We start from the raw sequence: 21,297 nt of genomic DNA, 5'->3' as shown, positions 1-21,297 counted from the left end.
ACTAAAATGGACTGGAATGGGTGAATTTAACTCAGATGACCATTATATCTACTACTGCGGGCAGGAATCCCTTGGAAGAAATGGAGTAGACATCATGGTCAACAAAAGAGCCCAAAATGCTGTACTTGGACGCAATCTCAAAAATGACAGAATGATCTCTGTTCGTTTCCAAGGCAAACCATTCAATATTACAGTAATCCAAGCCTATGCCCCAACCAGTAACGCTGAAGAAGCTGAAGTTGAACGGTTCTATAAAGACCTACAAGACCTTTTCGAACTAACACCCAAAAAAGATGTCCTTTTCATTACAGGGGACTGGAAAAGTAGGAAGTCAAGAAACACCTGGAGTAACAGGCAAATTTGGCTTTGGAGCACGGAATGAAGCAGGGCAAAGGCTAATAGACTTTTGCCAAGAGAACTGGTCATAGCAAACACCCTCTTCCAACAACACAAGAGAAGACTCTACACATGGACATCACCAGATAGTCAACACCGAAATCAGACTGATTATATTCTTTGCAGCCAAAGATGGAGAAGCTCTATACAGTCAGCAAAAACAAGACTAGGAGCTGACTGTGGCTCAGATCACAAACTCCTTATTACCAAATTCAGACTTAAACTGAAGAAAGTAGGGGAAACCACTAGACCATTCAGATATGACCTAAATCAAATCCCTTATGATTATACAGTGGAAGTGAGAAATAGATTTAAGGGACTAAATCTGATAGATAGAGTGCCTGATGAACTCTGGACAGAGGTTCGTGACATTGTACAGGAGACAGGGACCAAGACCATCCCCATGGAAAAGAAATGCAAAAAAGCAAAATGGCTGTCTGAGGAGGGCTTAAAATAGCTGTGAAAAGAGAAGCGAAAAGCAAAGGAGAAAAGGAAAGATATAAGCAACTGAATGCAGAGTTCCAAAGAATAGCAAGGAGAGATAAGAAAGCCTTCTTCAGTGATCAAGGCAAAGAAATAGACGAAAGCAACAGAATAGGAAAGACAAGAGATCTCTTCAAGAAAATTAGAAATACCAAGGGAACATTTCATGCAAAGATGGGCTCGATAACGGACAGAAATGGTATGGACCTAACAGAAGCAGAAGATATTAAGAAGAGGTGGCAAGAATACACAGAAGAACTGTGCAAAAAAGATCTTCGCGACGAAGATAATCACAATGGCGTGATCACTCACCTGGAGCCAGACATCTTGGAATGTGAAGTCAAGTGGGCCTTAGAAAGCATCACTGCGAACAAAGCTAGTGGTGGTGATGGAATTCCAGTTGAGCTATTTCAAATCCTGAAAGATGATGCTGTGAAAGTGCTTCACTCAATATGCCAGAAAAATTGGAAAACTCAGCAGTGGCCACAGGACTGGAAAAGGTCTGTCTTCATTCCAATCCCAAAGAAAGGCAATGCCAAAGAATGCTCAAACTATTGCACAATTGCACTCATCTCACACGCTAGTAAAGTCATGCTCAAAATTCTCCAAGCCAGGTTTCAGCAGTACGTGAACCGTGAGCTTCCAGATGTTCAAGCAGGTTTTAGAAAAGGCAGAAGGACTAGAGATCAAATCGCCAACATCCACTGGATCATGGAGAAAGCAAGAGAGTTCCAGAAAAATATCTACTTCTGCTTCATTGACTATGCCAAGCCTTTGACTGTATGGATCACAAGAAACTGTGGAAAATTCTGAAAGTGATGGGAATACCAGACCACCTGACCTGCCTCTTGAGAAACCTGTATGCGGGTCTGGAAGCAACAATTAGAACTGGACATGGAACAACAGACTGGTTCCAAATAGGAAAAGGAGTATGTAAAGGTTGTATATTGTCACCCTGCTTATTTAACTTATATGCGGAGTATATCATGAGGAATGCTGGGCTTGAAGAAGCACAGGCTGGAATCAAGATTGCCAGGAGAAATATCAATAACCTCAGATATGCTAATGACACCACCCTAAAGGCAGAATGATGAAAGTGAAAGAGGAGAGTGAAAAGGTTGGCTTGAAGCTCAACATTCAGAAAACAAAAATCATGGCATCTGGTCCCATCACTTCATGGCAAATAGATGGGGAAACAGTGGAAACAGCGTCAGACTTTATTTTTTTGGGCTCCAAAATCACTGCGGATGGTGACTGCAGGCATGAAATTAAAAGACGTTTACTCGTTGGAAGGAAAACTATGACCAACCTAGATAGCATATTAAAAAGCAGAGACATTACTTTGCCAACAAAGGTCCGTCTAGTCAAGGCTATGGTTTTTCCTATGGTCATGTATGGATGTGAGAGTTGGACTGTGAAGAAAGCTGATCGCCAAAGAACTGATGCTTTTGAACTGTGGTGCTGGAGAAGACTCTTGAGAGTCCCTTGGACTGCAAGGAGATCCAACCAGTCCATTCTAAAGGAGATCAACCCGGGTTGTTCATTGGAAGGACTGATGCTAAAGCTGAAACTCCAATACTTTGGCCACCTCATGCGAAGAGTTGACTCACTGGAAAACACCCTGATGCTGGGAGGGATTGGGGGCAGGAGGAGAAGGGGACAACAGAGAATGAGATGGCTGGATGGCATTACCGACTCGATGGACATGAGTTTGAGTGAACTCCAGGAGTTGGTGATGGACAGGGAGGCCTGGCGTGCTGTGATTCATGGAGTCGCAAAGAGTCAGACACGACTGAGAGACTGAACTGAACTGAATCTAATTATAAAGAATGTCCAAACTGAAGGACACTCTATAAAGTAACTGCCTATAATCTTTGAAAGGGTTGAGATTGTAAAAGACAAGTTGTTTCAGACTGAAGACTAAAAAGACACAACTACGTGCAATATGTGATTCTGAACTGGATCCTTTCACTATAAAAGATATTAATGGGAAAACAGGGAAAATTTAAACGTGATCTGAAGACTAGACAGCAGTGTTTTTTTTTTTTTCCAGTGATTTTAGTTTCATGGTTTAGTTCATTTGTTCAGTCGTGTCCGACACTTTGCGACCCCATTGTCTGCAGTACTCCCAGAGCCTACTCAAACGCATGTCTATCAAGTTGGTGATGCCATCCAACCATCTCATCCTCTGTTGTCCCCTTCTCCTCCTACCTTCAATTTTTCCCAGCATCAGGGTCTTTTCCAATGAGTCAATTCTTTGCATCAGGTGGCCAAAGTCCTGGAGTTTCAGCTTCAATATCAGTCCTTCCAATGAACACTCAGGACTGATTTCCTAGGATGGACTGGTTGGATCTCCTCGCAGTCCAAGGGACTCTCGAGTCTTCCCCAACACCACAGTTCAAAAGCATCAATTCTTTGGCGCTCAGCTTTCCTTACAGTCCCACTCTCACATCCATACATGACCACTGGAAAAACCATAGCTTTGACAAGACGGACCTTTGTTGACAAAGTAACATCTCTGCTTTTTAATATGCTTTCTAGGTTGGTCATAGCTTTTCTTCCAAGGAGCAAGAGTCTTTTAATTTTAAGGCTGCAGTCACCATCTGCAGTGATTTTGGAGCCAAAGAAAATAAAGTCTCTCGCTGTTTCCATTGTTTCCCCATCTATTTGCCATGAAGTAATGGGACTGGATGCCATGATCTTAGTTTTTTGAATGTTGAGTTTTAAGCCAACTTTTTCATGGTAGTTTCACAAATTCACGATAATGATGTCTTTATGCTGGACAAAGTCCATATTTGTAAGAAATACACAATAAAAGTCCTCAGGTTGATAGAAAGTAGGTCAGTACTCTCTTGAACAGTTCAGGAAAAATAAGTTCTTTGTACTTGTAACTTTTCTGTAAGTTTGTGATTATTTCCAAATATAAAACTTCCCAGATTCACATGTTCTTGTTTATTGCTGTTACTTCTATTCTATATCAGGATGCAAAAAACTAACAAGGTATAAAGTCAGAGATAGGGAGACTAATCTGAAATCAAAAGCAAGCAGCTGAACTTGAGGGTAATAGAAGATTCAAAGTTCAGGAAATAAAGGCAAACTGGGAACTACAAGCAGATAATCTCTATAGTGGGTTAAGGAAAGATATAAAAACTGATTGGCTAGGGCAAAGGAAGTGAGGTGGGGCTGGGTGAAAGGCGATGACAGGAAAGAGGCAAAGAATATATGTGCAAATACCGGCTCGAACAGATGCAATTCTAATGCTATTTTGGTAACAAAGGATAACAGAAAGCTTCAAACTTACAAAGCACATGTACAAGCATAAGACTGAAGGAAATCTAAAGATAATGACGATAAATAAGCTCAAAATTAAGCATCAAATGCCTAGAAAACAGATTTGCTTCTACTGCTAAGTCCCTTCAGTTGTGTCCGACTCTGTGCGATCCCATAGACGGAAGCCCACTAGGCTCCCCCGTCCCTGGGATTCTCCAGGCAAGAACACTGGAGTGGGTTGCCATTTCCTTCTCCAATGCGTGAGAGTGAAAAGTGAAAGTGAAGTCGCTCAGTTGTGTCTGACTTTTAGTGACCCCATGGACTGCAGCCTACCGGCTCCTCTGTCCATGGGATTTTCTAGGTAAGAGTACTGGAGTGGCTTGCCATAGAAAACAAATTTAGGGACACACAATAAGTTAGGACTCAGAAATCCAACAAAGAAATTTATCATAGCAATAGTTACTGTGAGTACTCTTGATATGTCTTTAAAAGAGAAACCTTCACATCCACATGTTAAGTGGGAAATAATACATTATAGTATCTTAGACTCTAAGAAAAAAAAATCTGAACATCTACTCTGTGCCAGGCATATTATGTAAAATGCTAGTAATACTGCATAACCAGAGAACAATGAACACTGACATCAAACATAAGTGACACAGGTGACTTTCTTAGAAAGAAAATTAAGAAGCCTGATTTATTTCTTGCCCAGAAAGAGGACTGTGTTGCCTACGCACAAATGTGGCCCACTGAAGTTTCTGCTGAAAACTCTTCTCAAGAAGCAGCTTTGGACCTGTTCAAGTGGTCCATACTCAGGTGAAGTCCCAAAAACATGATCAAAATTATAACAGTGTGGGAAGGTGTTCCTCAATCTAGGTATAAAATCTCCCAGAATGAGATCAAAGGTAAATTGCAAGAGATCCACAGCACAGCAGATTTCTATGTGCCTATGAACATTAGATCTAAAAGGTCTTGTAGGTCTTCAAAGAATCATTCAACTTCAGCTTCTTCAGCGTTACTGGTTGGGGCATAGGCTTGGATTACTGTAATATTGATTGGTTTGCCTTGGAAACGAACAGAGATCATTCTGTTGTTTTTGAGAGTGCATCCAAGTACTGCATTTCGGGCTCTTTTGTTGACCATGATGGCTACTCCATTTCTTCTAAGGGACTCCTGCCCACAGTAGTAGATAAAATGGTCATCTGAGTTAAATTCACCCATTCCAGTCCATTTTAGTTCACTGATTCCTAGAATGTCGACGTTCACTCTTGCCATCTCCTGTTTGACCTCTTCCAATTTGCCTTGATTCATGGACCTAACATTCCAGGTTCCTATGCAATATTGCTCTTTACAGCATTGGACCTTGCTTCTATCACCAGTCACATCCACAACCATGTATTGGTTTTGCTTTGGCTCCATCCCTTCATTCTTTCTGGAGTCCATCTAGTCAAGGCTATGGTTTTTCCAGTGGTCATGTATGGATGTGAGAGTTGGACTGTGAAGAAAGCTGAGCGCCGAAGAATTGATGCTTTTGAACTGTGGTGTTGGAGAAGACTCTTGAGAGTCCCTTGTCCTGCAAGGAGATCCAACCAGTCCATTCTAAAGGAGATCAATCCTGGGTGTTCATTGGAAGGACGGATGCTAAAGCTGAAACTCCAATACTTTGGCCACCTCATGCGACAAGTTGACTCACTGGAAAAGACTCTGATGCTGGGAGGGATTGGGGGCGGGAGGAGAAGGGGACGACAGAGAATGAGTTGGTTCGATGGCATCACCGACTCGATGGACATGAGTTTGAGTGAACTCCAGGAGTTGGTGATGGACAGGGAGGCCTGGCGTGCTGTGATTCATGGGGTCACAAAGAGTCGGACACGACTGAGCGACTGAACTGAACTGATGAACGTTAGAGGGGATTCCCTAATAGCTCAGTTGGTAAAGAATCTGCCTGCAATGCAGGAGACCCCAGTTCGATTCCTGGGTTGGGAAGATCTGCTGGAGAAGGGATAGGCTCCCCACTCCAGTATTCTTGGGCTTCCCTTGTGGCTCAGTTGGTAAAGATTTCGCCTGCAATGCGGAAGACCCCAGTTCGATCCCTGCTCCCCACTCCAGTATTCTGGCCTGGAGAATTCCATGGACTGTATAAGTCCATGGGGTTGCCAAGAGTCGGACACGACTGAGCGACTTGCACATGAACATTAGAACTTTTCCGGAGAGAGGGTTTACAGCCCTCAACCTATTCATAAGCCATAAATAGTTGACTGATAGAATAATTATATGTGAATGGAGTTCACTGCCAAAAAAGCTAACACAGTCTTACAATGCAAAACGTGTTCATCTTACAACTAATCCTAAAAGCCTGCCACGTGCCAGACACATTAACAGAAGCATAGCATTTTAGAACAAATAGGTGGGTAGTCTCCTTCTGTTTTAAACTTCCCTTGGAACAATGTGTCAGCTTCTAGGTTAAACACTGGTGACACCAAGGTAAATATTACATAACCCCTGTCCTTTGAAACACTTAGGATATAGTGTATGTATGGGAATTACAATCATAATACAGTGTGGGTTAAGAATATAACTTTGGAATCAAAAAGACATTAGCTTTTCTCCACTCTAGCACTAATAAGCTGAATGACAGCACAGACTACTTCACATTAATTTTGCATCTGTTTCCCTATCAATAAAATGAGAATTTAAAAATTCTGATCTTACAGCCTTGAAAAAAGGATTAAATATAATGCAAAAGCAGCACAGTGCCTAGCAACAGTTGTTTAGCTGCTAAGTCCTATCCAACTCTTTTGCAACCCCATGGACTGTAGCCCACCAGTTTTCTCTGTCCACGGATTCTCTAGGCAAGAGTACTGGAGTGGGTTGCCATTTCCTCTCCAGGGGATCTTACCAACCCAGGAATTGAAACCATATCTCCAGCACTGGCAGTCGAATTCTTTACCAATGCACCACTACAGCAGGCCTCCAATAAACAAAGGTTATTATTATTATAGAATTTCAGAGAAAAGAGACTTTGCTCCAGCTGAGGGATGACAAGGAGATCTCAACTAGACTACCATACTCATTTTATGAGATACAACAACAAAATGATAGTGGTGTGTGTTTAGAGAAAAATAAACAAGACGGTGAGCAACTCAGATTCATGTTCTAAATCAAGTGGTTTGAAGGAAGCAAGGTTATAAATTAAAAAAGAGAATACCATAATTTCTCCATGCTACAAGAGCAGAAAAGTTGGATCAAGAAATCAAAATTTCAGGGAAACAGGTTTTATATATTTAATATAAATAAGACATTTATAACAACAAAAGCTGTCTGAAGATGGAGCAGAATATCTTACAAAGAAGTGATTTCTTTGAGACTAAACGTGTTAAAAATGTGCTGGAATCCATGTGTTTAGGACCCTGCAAATTGTATTCGTGCAATGCAGGAGACCCAAGCTCAATCCTTGGGTTGGGAAGATCCCCTGGAGGAGGGCATGGCAACACACTCCAGTATTCTTGCCTGGAGAAGTCCATGGACAGAAGAGCCTAGTGGGCTACAGTTTATGAGGTTGTGAAAAGTCAGACAAGACTGAGCAACTAACACACTATTAAACAAAAGGGTTAAATAAAATGTCTTCTACCATCCTTTCCAGTAAGATTTCATGTTTTTTAAATTAAAATTCTGTATTATTTAGGATACTATTGGTTGTAATAACATAAGATCCACTTGAAAAAAGAAAAGTTATGACAAACCTAGATAGCATATTAAAAAGCAGAAACATCACTTTGCCAACAAATTGTCAACAAAAGTCCGTATAGTCAAAGCTATGCTTTTTCCAGTAGTCATGTATGGATGTGAGTGTTGGACCATAAAGAAGGCTAAACACTAAAGAAATGATGCTTTCCAACTGTGGTGCTGGAGAAGACTTTCAAGAGTCCCTTAGACAGCAAGGAGATGAAACCAGTCAATCCTAAAGGAAATCAACTCTGAATATTCTTTGGAAGGACTGATACTGAAGCTCAAATATTTTGGTCACCTGATGCGAATAGCTGACTCGTTGAAAAAGACCCTGACATGCTGGGAAAGATTGAGGGCAGGAAGAGAAGGGAAGTTAGAGTCTTGAATAACTGAGAAATTCAAAGGTAGGTCAAGTTTTAGACACAGTTTGACCAGGGTTCTAGCTCAGCTTCTCTATTCTTTTTCCTTTCTTCTTTCTTTCTTTTCAGGTCAGTTCTCCTTTGGATGTCTGCTTTGTCCTCATAATGTCAGCTGAATCAGAGCAATGAGTCTCTGCACTCATATTCCATGCAAAGAAAGAATTACGGACCTTAACAGCCGAAGTCCTAAACTTCTTTGTTATACCAGGCTGAAATAATCACCATGGCCAAGAGACTACCCTGTGCTGACTGGCATAGGTCCAGGTTATTGCCCATCCTTTAAACTACTACAATGGCAAAGGCGAAGAATTCCATGCATTGGTTATGTCACTTGCACAGATGGGGACAGAGAGCAAACCCAGTCAACCCACGTCACTAAATAAGGGAGGGGTAGGTCCTCAGAGAAAGATCTGGGTGCTATTAGGCAAAACAAGAAGAAAAAAGAAGACTGAAAAGGTAGGCACCAGCATCAGGGTCTGGGCAAGAAACAGATGGCACATTCAAAACCTAAGCAGCTGGAGAGAATTTTTGAAAGAGACTATCTTTAAAAGTTCACAGAAAGCCCATGGTTAGCAACAGTCAGTCCGCTACAATCCCCAGGCCTAATATGGCAAGGGGAGTGATTACAACCACCCAGGTAGCCTAGCTGAATAAAAGTGAAAGTTGCTCAGTCATGTCTGACTCCTTGCGACCCCATGGACTAAACAGTCTATGGAATTCTCCAGGCCAGGATACTGGAGTGGGTTGCCATTCGCTTCTCCAGGGGATCTTCCCAACCCAGGGATTGAACCCAGGTCTCCCGCATTGCAGGTGTATTCTTTACCAGCTAAGCCACCTCTAGTTGCATGTAGAGACCCATTGGAAAGAAACTGTGACCTTTGAAAGAGGAAACAACCAAGCCCCAGGTAACCGGGAAGATAGGGAACTGGGTGAATAAATGCCTCACTCTCCCTCTTCTCCACCCTTTGATCTCCCACTAGAGGTCAGGCCAAATGCAATCAGAAACGAGAGAATGAGAGAGCCCTGTTAGTGTAACCCAGAGCAAAGTCAGCCTCCAAGGACACAAAGCAGGTGATAAGGGTGGAGAAAGGTCTGGAGAAACGAGAGGAAGATATTCGGTATAGCAACCAAGGACAGTCTTCTCTGCAGATAATCATGAGCCAAAATTGATAATACAGACACATGTTCTGAGTGGTCTGATCCTCCCACTTCTCATTTAGTAACCCTCACTGAACACTATCCCCTGTGAGTAAGGCAACTGCTTCTTAGGCAAAGGAAATAAAAACACACCCAGGATTTCTAATAAGCAATTATAGATCTTTAAATTTACAGATGATTTGGTTTTCTGTATTTATATTTTAATATTCTTTCATTAGCCTGTTCTAGCTGGACTAAGCACAAAGCTTTTTGCCCACAGATGAGACATGAGCTCTGGAGACCCTTAAGGGTTACTGGATGTAACATAGGGACAGCAAGTTCAAATAGAAGAATCAAGAGACAAAACTCAGGGGGTTAGTAACCCTGTTAGCAGCAACAGCCTTCGCTTGGAGTTGATCTCATTTAATGTTGCCCTGATCTTATGAATCTTATTTATTTAAAGAACAGTTCTCTTAAATGCAGCCCCTTCCTGAGCATCTCACATAAGACACAGGTGTGCCCATAAATGACTGGAAGCTGGAAGTCTCTGCTCCAGGACAAAGCTAACCAGATATTATTGTATTATTTAGAGTAATCTTACACTTTAGAAGTATCATAGTTTAAATAAATGTTAAAATGTTAACCAGCAAAGCTAAATACCACCTACTATATCCCTTCTACGGGAAAACATGTTGCAAGTCCAAAATAACTTATAAGTCCAAAAATAACTTATAAGTCCAAAATAACTTATAAGTCCAAAAATAACTTATAAGCATAACTCATTCATTAATTAGGGAACAATCTATAAATCACCTGAATCTGCTCTAGATTGCCCGTTAACACTCAGCATTGTGATGCTAACCACAAAGTACTCCTCAAATGTGTTTTAAGAGCAAGAATAAGCATTGCTGAAACACTTTTTAAGAATTTCTGCCAAGACTAGAAGTTCACTGAGCCAGTGGTGTCCCAGAAATGTAGAAATATATTCTTTTAGCAGCTTTCAGTGTCCTTTTTACACTGGGACACAGGAAATATGTAGAACCCCTTAGTCAATTGTGATGACACTAAAAATAGAAAATGCGATAGGTAGCTTTTAAGTAGTAGAAACCACTACACTAAGAAAAGTTACTTTTGAAATAAGCAAAATGACATCCTCAGTAAGAAAAAGAATGATTTCATAATGTAAAATCATCCTACTATTGTGAGGAAAAAGTGATGAATAACAGCCCCAGATTAAAACGAGGCAATAATTACTGAATATATTGTTAGAGAAAACAAATAAGGTATATTTTTAAATCCCACAGTTAAAGAACACAAATTATGTGAGAAAACTCTATTGGTTTCTTACTAACATAAAAGAAAAGTGGGAATAAATAGCATTTAAGGAGAAAATCAACCAGAGTTTCCTACATTTGGTGGTTTGTTATTCTAAAAAGTGCTATGCTTTCAAATGGGCTTCCATGAATTCACCATCAAGCTTCTCAACTGACTACCATAATAGAGCACTTTGAAATCAAAGTTCAGTTCAGTTGCTCAGCTGTTTCTGACTTTTTGTGACCCCATGGACAGCAGCACACCAGGCTTTCCTGTCTATCACCAACTCCCGGAGCTTGCTCAAACTCATGTCTATCGAGTCAGTGATACCATCCAATCATCTCATCCTCTGTCGTCCCCCTCTCCTCCTGCCTTCAATCTTTCCCAACATCAGGGTCTTTTCCAATGAGTCAGTTCTTCATATCAGGTGGACAAAGTATTGGAGTTTCAGCTTCAGCATCAGTCCTTCCAATGAATATTCAAGATTCATTTCCTTTAGGATTGACTGGTTGGATCTCCTTGCAGTCCAAGGGACTCTCAAGGGTCTTCTCCAGCACCACAGTTCAAAAGCATTAATTCTTCGGCGCTCAGCTTTCTTTATGGTCCAACCCTCATATCCATACATGACTACTGGAAAAACCATAGCTTTGACTAGACAGACTTTTGTTGACAAAGTAATGTCTCTGCTTTTTAATATGCTGTCTAGGTTGGTCATAGATTTTCTTTCAAGAAGCAAATGTCTTAATTTCATGGCTGCAGTCATCACCTGCAGTGATTTTGGAGCCCAAGAAAATAAAGTCTCTCACTGTTTCCATTTTCTTACCCCATCTACTTGCCATGAAATGAAAGTTACAAATACCCAAAGTGAGACAACAGAGTGTTTTTTCTATTTACCAATCCTGGCTATTAGCACAAGCAATTCACATTTTTTAATTACACAATGTCTTTCAGATTTTAAAATAAATACAACAAAGACAAAATACATGCACATGATATGTAAGAAACCTGAGTGAACTCAAATGATATAGGAAATAAATACCGTTGTTTCTCCATTTTGAAACCCTAGTAACAATGCTACTGAAACAGAATCAGGTTAATCATAAAATATACACAATTTATAGAAATACAATGTAAAAAGCCCCATATTAGAGCACCACCTTAACTAATCAAAATTCTAAAGTCAGAGTTGCAAAAGACTATTCACACATATAGACACACACATATACACAATGGCTACGGTGAATAAGGACCAGTGTTCACAGCATGGTTATTATTCATTATAAATAACGATAGTAATTATTGTAAATATTAGTCATAATAAATTAATTACCACAATTACATTCCAAAACACATACATTCAAAGACATAACTGTAAGTATCAAATCACAGTGGCATGGTACTCAGGGATTGAGGTAGTTTTAAAAAATTAGAGTTGAATCCAGGGCAGGACCAATAAAAAATGAGACTAGAAATGTAGGCAGGGCCAAGTCACAAAAAGCTAGAGCCTTCCATTTCTATCCTAGTATGTCATGCTTCTCCAGTGATGTCTGAGTACTCCACGGTAACACCAGAGTATGGAAAATCACAGGATAAAGACACTGGATCTTCCTTAAGTGTCAAGTTTATGAAAAAAAAGATCTGGAGGGAAGTTAACTGAGTTTAAGTCATTGTTTTTATATTAAATCCAACTTTACTAGAACATAAAATCAATGTGAATTTTTCAGACAGAACATGAAGCTTCAAAGGAATTTTGCTCTTGCAGTAGGCTGATTCAGGTTCACTGTTCCTTACAATTTGAGGAAAAGAGACAAATAAGGGAGAATTGAAGGAAAATTTGAGAATCAGTGTTGGGAACGGGAATGGGGAGCAAAAGATTTGTCGTTGTTTTAATAGGAGAGTGACATAGTCAGATTTGTGCTTTGGGACGCTCTCTTCGGGAAGTGGAACAGGATGAGCTAAAACATAAAGGACAGCACAGTAATGAGAGTAAGCAACAAACAGAAAAGTTGTGAATTTGTGCAAGAAATGAAAAGGACATGAAGCAGAGTTGAAGCTACGAGAACACAGAGGGCTGGGAGGACTCCAGAAAGCATATGATGGTCAACAGGCAGCACCTGCCTGACAGCACGGTAACTGCTGAGAACTTACTAGTTCTCAAGGTGTTCAATTTTTAGAGCAAGTATTTCTACCTCATGCGACGAGTTGACTCACTGGAAAAGACTGATGCTGGGAAAGGTTGGGGGCGGGAGGAGAAGGGGACGACCGAGAATGAGATGGCTGGATGGCATCACCGACTCTGTGGACTTGAGTTTGAGTGAACTCCGGGAGTTGGTGATGGACAGGGAGGCCTGGCGTGCTGTGATTCATGGGGTCACAGAGAGTCGGACACGACTGAGCGCCTGAACTGAACTGAACTGAAGGTATCTGATATTTGCACCTTTAAAAGCTCCCACTTAAAAATAACATTGGATGTCTTCTAATCTTAGGAACAGTATAGCTGTGGGATGCTACTGTAAATCTCTTATACCAAAAATTAAGCAAAACATGAGTAAGATTTAAGAAAACTATGTTTAATTAAGAAAATGTCCATGTTTTCAAAATGTTAAGAAGAAATCATGGGGCTACTACTGATCAATCACCAACACAGCGTTTCTAGAAACATGACTATACAGTTTGAGAACTCGAGTTAGCAATGACTTTGATCCTTAATGTGATATTACCAAGTAAATGAATGAATGAACATAGCTTCCCCTAGAAAAGAACAAGAATTTGGGTATTTAAAATATCTCATTACTTAGAAACTGGACAAAAAGTAGTCTTTTAACTTTTTTAAACCATGTTAGTCATTTTATAAGGAGTAAATAGGAGTTTATCTAGGTGATATTGGCTAAACAATACAAAATAAAATTAAACTTAATCCTTCACTAGTAAGTTGACAGTAAACTGCAGCCACTAGGTAAAATCAGAATTAGAATGGTTATGGGAAATAAAACAAAACCTTTGCAGAACACATTCATGGAAATATTCCAACTTGAGAAGTAAATCAAGTAAATGTTAATTTTATTGGGCTAGTAAAAATAGCAATTCTTAACTTTACGTATTCTGAAGAAAAATGTCTTTTGGTTGCTTTTAAAAATTAGCATATTTGGTCTACTCTACTTATTTATGTAACACAGACCATTGATAGTTATGATTGCGATCAGAAAACCTAGGAACAGTACAAGTACTGAAGACAATAGAAAAAAGAAAAAAAACACTACTCAAATAAATGTTATCTGTAATCTAACACCGATCTGTTTAAATTTTAAAACTGCATTATCAGAAATACTTAAAATATTTCATTATAGAAATGATCATACAAAAAAATAAAGACTAGGAAAAGTCTGGAAACTAGTATTCCAGGTGCTAATAATAGTTTGTTTTGTTGCTTACAGATGAAATTCTTCCTTCAGTTCTCAAAAAACCTGGCATAAAAATTTAACTTAACATAAAAATTTAAGATACTTTACTTGCCAGTAAAAGATTCATCTACATATACAGATCTAATACCAATTTCATTTGATAATTTATGCTTACTACCTTATCATTGCTGTTGGGTCACTAAGTCAAGTCCAACTCTTTGCAACTCCATGAAGTGCAGCACACCAAGGTTCCCTGTCCCTCACTTCCTCCCAGAGTTTGTTCAAATTCCACCTATCTTACAGAAAATCCTAAAATTGAGATTACACATAAATTTATAACAGAGGGAGACTATCTCAAAAATACAAATCAGTGTAATTTTCATAAAACCTCTCTTCATCACTAACAATTAATTAACCATTCCTTTTATTGGACTCTGATATATTTTTTCCAAGTCTTTTAAGACGGGAGATGAGAAAGATACCAACAGCAAAGGAAAAATAGAAATGTCTAAAATTTATGGTCCAAATATTTTTAGAATTAATGCAAAGAAATGTGATAGCAAAACTAGCTGACATTCTACAAAGGAAATCAAGACACTCCTCTCTCTTCTAGATTACCTACACATAAAACTATTCCTTCAGTTTTTTTTTTTTCAATGCCATCTGCCTTTTCCAAGCCTCCCTCTGAGCTCACTTGCTGTCCTCTGTTTGCGTGGGCACAGGAAAGTTGCTTCAATGAAATCAGTCCATTGCAGTAGTCCTTACAGTATTGCAAAACATTACACGCCTGAGGGTAAGTGGACAATAATGGAAAGAGTTGAAAGAGGGATGAGATGTACGAATACTGACACAGACTTTTTTGCATTACTTTTGAAACAAAATGGCCCTTCATGTATATGGGTTACAAGGTTACATGCTCACATTTATTGTGAAAGGCTATGTAAGATCTAGTTACAAAGCAGCGAGGCACTGGTCTCATTATTTAACGGATCTAATGGAAGAAAGGAGAAGGCAATGGCAACCCACTCCAGTACTCTTCCCTGGAAAATCCCATGGATGGAGGAGCCTGGTAGGCTGCAGTTCATGGGGTCTCGAAGAGTCGGACACGATTGAGCGACTTCACTTTCACTTTTCACTTGCATGCATTGGAGAAGGAAATGGCAACCCACTCCAGTGTTCTTGCCTGGAGAATCCCAGGGATGGGGGAGCCTGGTGGGCTTCCGTCTATGGGGTCGCACAGAGTCGGACACGACTGAAGTGACTTAGCAGCAGCAGCAGCAGCAATGGAAGAACCGCTGCAATTATCAATAGGCAGCCCACCCCCCGGAATACCATGCATCCCCGTATAGGAGGGAGCTACACTAACTGTCTCAAATCTGCAACCACCAGGACAGCCCACCCTCCCCATCCCCACAAAATATAGCAATCCTAACTAAATGTTAAATATACGTGAACATCTAGACAATTAAGAAACCCTGAACAGTCAACAAAATTCGTGGGTCTTTTGGTTAAAAAAAAAAAAATGCACGCACACAGGAAAAAATAGATAATATTTCACGTGAACAGTTATCTTTAAATATCAAACATACAGGTGATTTCTATCCCACTCCCACCCTCCATTGAGCTTCTTTGTGTTTTCTAGTTTTCTTACAATGAGCAAACGAGCCTGTTAATTTGGCAATCCAGGAGGCGGGGGCGCGGGAGAGCGGTGGTGGTAAAGTCAGTTAGATGCAGAGCTTAAAGCAACAGTTAATTTGGTTCACAGACGCAGAGAAACCTATCTTGAAGCCTTCTCGGAGTCGGTAAGACGGCAGCAAGGCTCCCCAGAGCGCTGCGACAACCTCAATAACCAGGGTCTTAGCAGACTGAGGGGACAGAGTTGTTTCATACAAACTCGGGCAAGTGCTCCAAACAGCAGCGAAACTCACTCCTAGCTCTCCCGTGACCCCGCCCCCATGGCACACCCAGGTCCCGAGGACCCTGCGGGACCCTGCGCCCGTCTCAACGCGCTCCCAAAGCCTTGGCTTCCACCCCCTCCCAACCCAAACTGTGCTCCGCAGCCCACCGCCCCTCTCCTTCCCCTACTCCCCCAAACCCTTCCCGCGACCCACGATCTAGGAACCGGCCGGACTTGGAGACAGCGCTCCGGGGATCCCGTGACCTTGGAGAAGCCCCTTCGCCTCTCCGAGCCTCAGTTTCTTAACGTTCCTCTTTCACGGGGCGACCGCGGGCTCAGAAATCGGGGGCTCTGCAACTCTGCACGACCCCTCCTCCCCCGGGCCGCTCGCAGACGCCGGGCACCAGCCTGGACACCGAAGGGGTAGCTCTGCTGTGCAGCTGCTGCGCCGGAGCCCCCGGGGACGCGTCGCCTCGCAGCCCGTCCCCGTACCTGGCAGCTGCTGTCCTGGGGCAGGTTCTTCACCAGGATTTTTCTGCGGTTGCTAAGCTCCCGGCGCATCCGCTGCAGCCGCGCGGCGACCTCCGCCGGGTGCAGCGCCGCGGGTGCGGGGCCCCGGGCGTCGTCGCGCGCCTCGGCGGAGGGGCTTGGCCCGCGTGGCCCCGACCCCGGCGCCGCCGCGCCCCCTTCGCCGCCGCCGTCTCCCGCCGCCGCCATCTTCCCGGACGCCCCGGGGCTGCGGGCTCCTCGGAGGCTCCGGGGGAAGGGAGAGCGCGAGCGGGAGGAGGCCGCAGAGCGGGCCCAGCCGCGGGGAGGGAGGGGGAAGGGGGGCGGAGGCGGCGCCGCAGCCGGCAGCCGGCGGGCGGGAAGAGGAAACCTGAGCGCCGAGGAGGAGCCCAGAACCACCTCGCGGGAGCCTCCCCGCGGGCCGCGGGCCCCGGAGCGCCCGCCCGCGAGGGCCTCGGCGCCGCCCCCCGGACACCTGTGCGGCCGCGCTCCCCTCCCCGCAAAGCCCTAGGGAACTCCCAGGTTTGGACACTAGGTATGCGGCCAAAAGCGCCTGTCCCCGCGCGGCCTTCCCACGTGACACGACAAGTCCCCGAGCTCCCCGCGAAACTCCCGCGCTGGGACAGCTCCGGGGCTCCAGACGCGCCATCAGCCCCTGCAAAGCCGGGGAGGCCCCTCCCCACCCCAGCCGGGGACCCTTCCGCCGTGCTCAACGTGTGCACGTTTGGCAAAGAAATTAAGAGTTCGCAAGGAAAAATAAAATGTGAGGGTTTCTAGGGAGTACAAAGCAAGATGTTCCGGAGGCAATTTTGTATATTTGGAAAAACCTGATCGCAAAGTATTTTCCTGGCTGTATCTATGAGAAAGCCTGTGCCCTTGACCCGTCCCTCCGTTTCTTTTGTGCATTTCCTAAAATGTAAAACCTGGATGGTTGCATATGCAGTGCACAAAGGGGTGCCGAAACAAAGACAAATGGAAGACGATCTGTGGCAGAGGACTGGAGAAAACGCTACTTGGAACATTATTTTAATTGAAACTTGGAGGGAGAGTAGCATTTTAGAACTAAGTCAAAGTAATGTTATGACATCAAACAATTGGGGAGCCTTTGACTGGCACCAGCCCAAATAACTGTGAGCAAAGAGAAACATGCATCTTAAGTTCATGGCATACAAATACACTCTCAAACAACAACAAAGCCTGTTTAATAACATTAATGTTATTGAGTTGGGGTGAAATATTTTCAGTAAATGTCACCAAAAAGTGAAAACAAAAAAGATTTTTAAAAAACATTCTATGTGTTCAGTACTTATCTTGTGTCCCCACATACGTCGAAGTACAAATGTTTCATTTCCTCTTCAAAATAATTCAATTAGGTAAGTTTTATTTTCCTCACTTTACACGTGAAGAAACAGGCAGGTTGCTTAATTCTAAAGCCCAACGCTCTTAATAACATAAAGACTCATCTGTCATATCTCCATCACAAAATAATGATTGCTAACATTCCTGCATTTATTCTCTGCCAACAAATACTTGTATCATTAAAATGATTCTGCACTACACCCATGTTCATAGTAGCACTATTGTCAATAGCCAAAGGGTAGAAACGACGTAAAAAGTCTATCAATGAATAAACTATAGCGTATGTGCACTGCTGCTGCTGCCGCCAAGTCGCTTCAGTCGTGTCCGACTCTGTGTGATCCCATAGACGGCAGCCCACCAGGGTCCCCCGTCCCTGGGATTCTCCAGGCAAGAACACTGGAGTGGGTTGCCATTTCCTTCTCCAGCATAAGTGCACAATGGAATATTACTCAGCTGTATTAAAAAAATCAAGTACTGCTACAGGGTGGGTAGACATCCAAAACATTATGCTTAATGAAAGAAACCAGACAAGAAAGGTGACATTACACAATTATATTTACATGAAATATTCCGATAAATAAATCCATAGAGACAGAACCGAAGCTGGTAGTTACCAGGGGTTGAGCGAACAGGGAATGGGAAGCAACTGCTTAATGGATACAGGTTTCCTTTTGGGGTGATGAAAATGTTTTGGATTTGGACAGAAGCAGCAGTTGTCCAATATTGTGAAAGTACTAAGTAAACACTGAATAGTTCACTGTAAAATGGTGAATGAGTTTCATCTGATAAAAATGTAAATGATATTCTAGAGTTACAGCTTTGTTATCTGCTTTTTATAGTATATTTTCAGAGCCTCTTTCTATGCCAGTATAATTGAACATCATTTTTCATGGCTGCATATTATTTTATTGTGATAATTACCATAGTTACATTACTAGTTGCCTAGTATTAGACATCTTTATCTACTGAACACCACACTGAGATTAACATCCTGTGTCCGTATTTGCAGATTTGCGATTTTCCCATAAAGAACTAGAAGCAATATATCTTCATTAGTAAAATAAGGATATATGAAGATTCTTGATCTGTATTTCCAAGCTACCTTTCTCAGTTCTCCTCACATCACAAACACTGTATGAGGGTGCTCATTTTCCTGCTTGCATCCATGATAATTTGATATCAAAATAATGTCTCATTTTGGTTTTAAATTTTATTGCTTGTGGGATCTTAGTTCCCCAACCAGGGATTGTTGAATCCAGGCCCTTGGCAGGGAGAGCGAGAAGTCCTAACCACTGGACTCCAGGGAATTTCTAAATTTTATTTCTTTAATTAAAAGTTATGAGTTGTAAGCTCCAATTAAGTGCTGTTCCAAAGAGCTGAGAGACTTTAAGATGTATATTCTTTAAAGTGAGCAAGAAACATGAATAGGCTTGCATTCACTCAGACCTTGAGTCAGTCCCGACCCAGGGATTGAACCTGGGTCTCCCACATTGCGGGCAGACGCTTTAACCTCTGAGCCACCAGGGAAGTCCTAATTCTTTAAAGTGAGCAAGAAACATGAATAGGCTTAGCATTCACTTGGACCTTGAGTCAGTCATTAAGTTTGAGAACATATATTTATCTAAATTAGTACCGATTTCTTGACCAACATTTTAAAATGTCTCTTCTGTACTAGGCAATATATACAAAGGCATTAAGAATACAGAAACAATAAAAGTTTCTATATGATAAGGACTCAGTCTCGAAAAAAAAATATACAGGAATTAAATACGATAAATATGCAAGCAGAAACTTCAGGAGCTGCCCTGGAAAATAGTGATCTGGGTCTAATTTTAGTTTTTTTCCCTAGGCCGAAAATATTTTTGTAATTGCTTTTTTGGTATTGACTTCAGAATTTATGAGAAATTCTTGTGCACAATTTCTGTAATAGTGAATGTTCTTCCTTTTGAGATGGGTTTGATTTTTTGAACTAATAATATGTTTTCTGAAGCCTAGTCTGGTGAATGAATCAGGTGTTGATTATGCTTTTGGGATTTTAATTATGTAATTGAGTTTTTTTGTCCCAAGTGGTACATAATTCAATGTTATCAAGTTATTAAACCAATTTTATTAAGTGGCTATGTGGAATTGATCCCACTCCTTGAACAATATTACTGTATCCTATAGAGTGGTGACTTTAAAACTTTTTTTACTCAAATCAGTGGGAAACATGTATACCACAGAGGGAAATATATCCCATACTAGGAAATATAGGGCTTCCCTCATAACTCAGTAAAGAATCCGCCTGCAACGCAGGAGACCCCGGTTCAATTCCTGGATCGGGAAGATCTACTGGAGAAGGGTTAGGCTTCCCACTCCAGGATTCTTGGGCTTCCCTTGTGGCTCAGCTGGTAAGAAATCCACCTGCAATGCAGGAGACCTGCGTTCAATCCCTGGGTTGGGAAGACCCCCTGGAGAAGGGATAAGGCTACCCACTCTAATATTCTGGCCTGTAGAATTCCATGGACTGTAAAGTCCATGGGGTTGCAAAGAGTTGGATACAACTGAATGACTTTCACTTTCATTGGGAAACGTATTTTACATTACAAACCAGTAAACACACATACATACAACTGAAACAGATTTCACAGAACAATATACCCTTGCATGGAGCAGCATACTCTAGTATTTTTTTTATTGTATTCTATTCCACTTTTTAAAAATTGCGGGGGAGGAGGGTGACACACTAAATTGATTTCATGTGCCACAGTGGTCCAGGTTTCAAATCAACTATCTTCCTTCATTACTTTGGCTCAACTGTTTTCCAGGAATTCAAGGAAATAATAGAATCTGTTGATTTTAAATTATTTAACTGAATTGATTGTTACTGCCACATAAAAGAAATGGATGGAAATTGCAATGACTTGGAAATGCTGCTATACTTCCCAAGAGTTCCTCTCATTCCAGGTTTTAGCCTGACTCTTTAAATAGCAGCTTCTGTGATAAACTTAAGGAACACTCTAATCTGAACCTGCAGTAAAGTACAATTATCAAGCTGCAACATATTAACCAATAGCCACAGGTATTTACCAATGCCCACAGGTAATTATCATGAGCTATATAATTACCTTGTTCGTAACACAGGAGCCATGTGCTCACTTTTGCCTTTATTTTAAAAATTATTGGTGGCTATTTTTAAAGCACTGCAATTGAGCAAAATGCTGGAAAGGTTTAAAAAGTTTCAGTTGATAATAATAATAATACAGCCCCTGGTATCCAAACAAAATCTTATGCTTATATGACAATGTGATGAAAACAAATGTGTGAAAACACCTTGTAAACTGTAAGAATGATACACTTTTAGTGACCGTTTATTTATTCAGTGATATATATTGAGGGCCTACAA

The 21,297-nt window shown here is 41.5% G+C and overlaps 1 protein-coding gene across 7 annotated transcripts in view; it reads right to left on the bottom strand.

Moving 5' to 3' along the window:
• The window catches only part of RAVER2 (ribonucleoprotein, PTB binding 2), a 149,711-nt gene extending 132,863 nt beyond the window's left edge, over window positions 1–16,848 (bottom strand). For all 7 annotated transcript variants that reach the window (XR_016037198.1, XM_055404091.2, XM_055404092.2 and 4 more), the window contains exon 1: window positions 16,539–16,848. Coding sequence is in view for 6 of the 7 variants with exons in the window: in XM_055404091.2 (XP_055260066.2) it covers window positions 16,539–16,763 (225 nt within the window). In the remaining variant the exon portion in view is untranslated. The remainder of the gene's footprint in view (window positions 1–16,538) is intronic.
• Between the last annotated feature and the right edge of the window lie 4,449 nt (window positions 16,849–21,297).

This window comes from Moschus berezovskii, chromosome 4 (assembly GCF_049115385.1).
Source record: "Moschus berezovskii isolate FMDL1 chromosome 4, NW_MosBer_1.0, whole genome shotgun sequence".
NCBI classification, from domain to species: domain Eukaryota; kingdom Metazoa; phylum Chordata; class Mammalia; order Artiodactyla; family Moschidae; genus Moschus; species Moschus berezovskii.
Note: the sequence above shows the minus strand (reverse complement) of the source record. Positions and strands in the feature narration are given on the sequence as shown.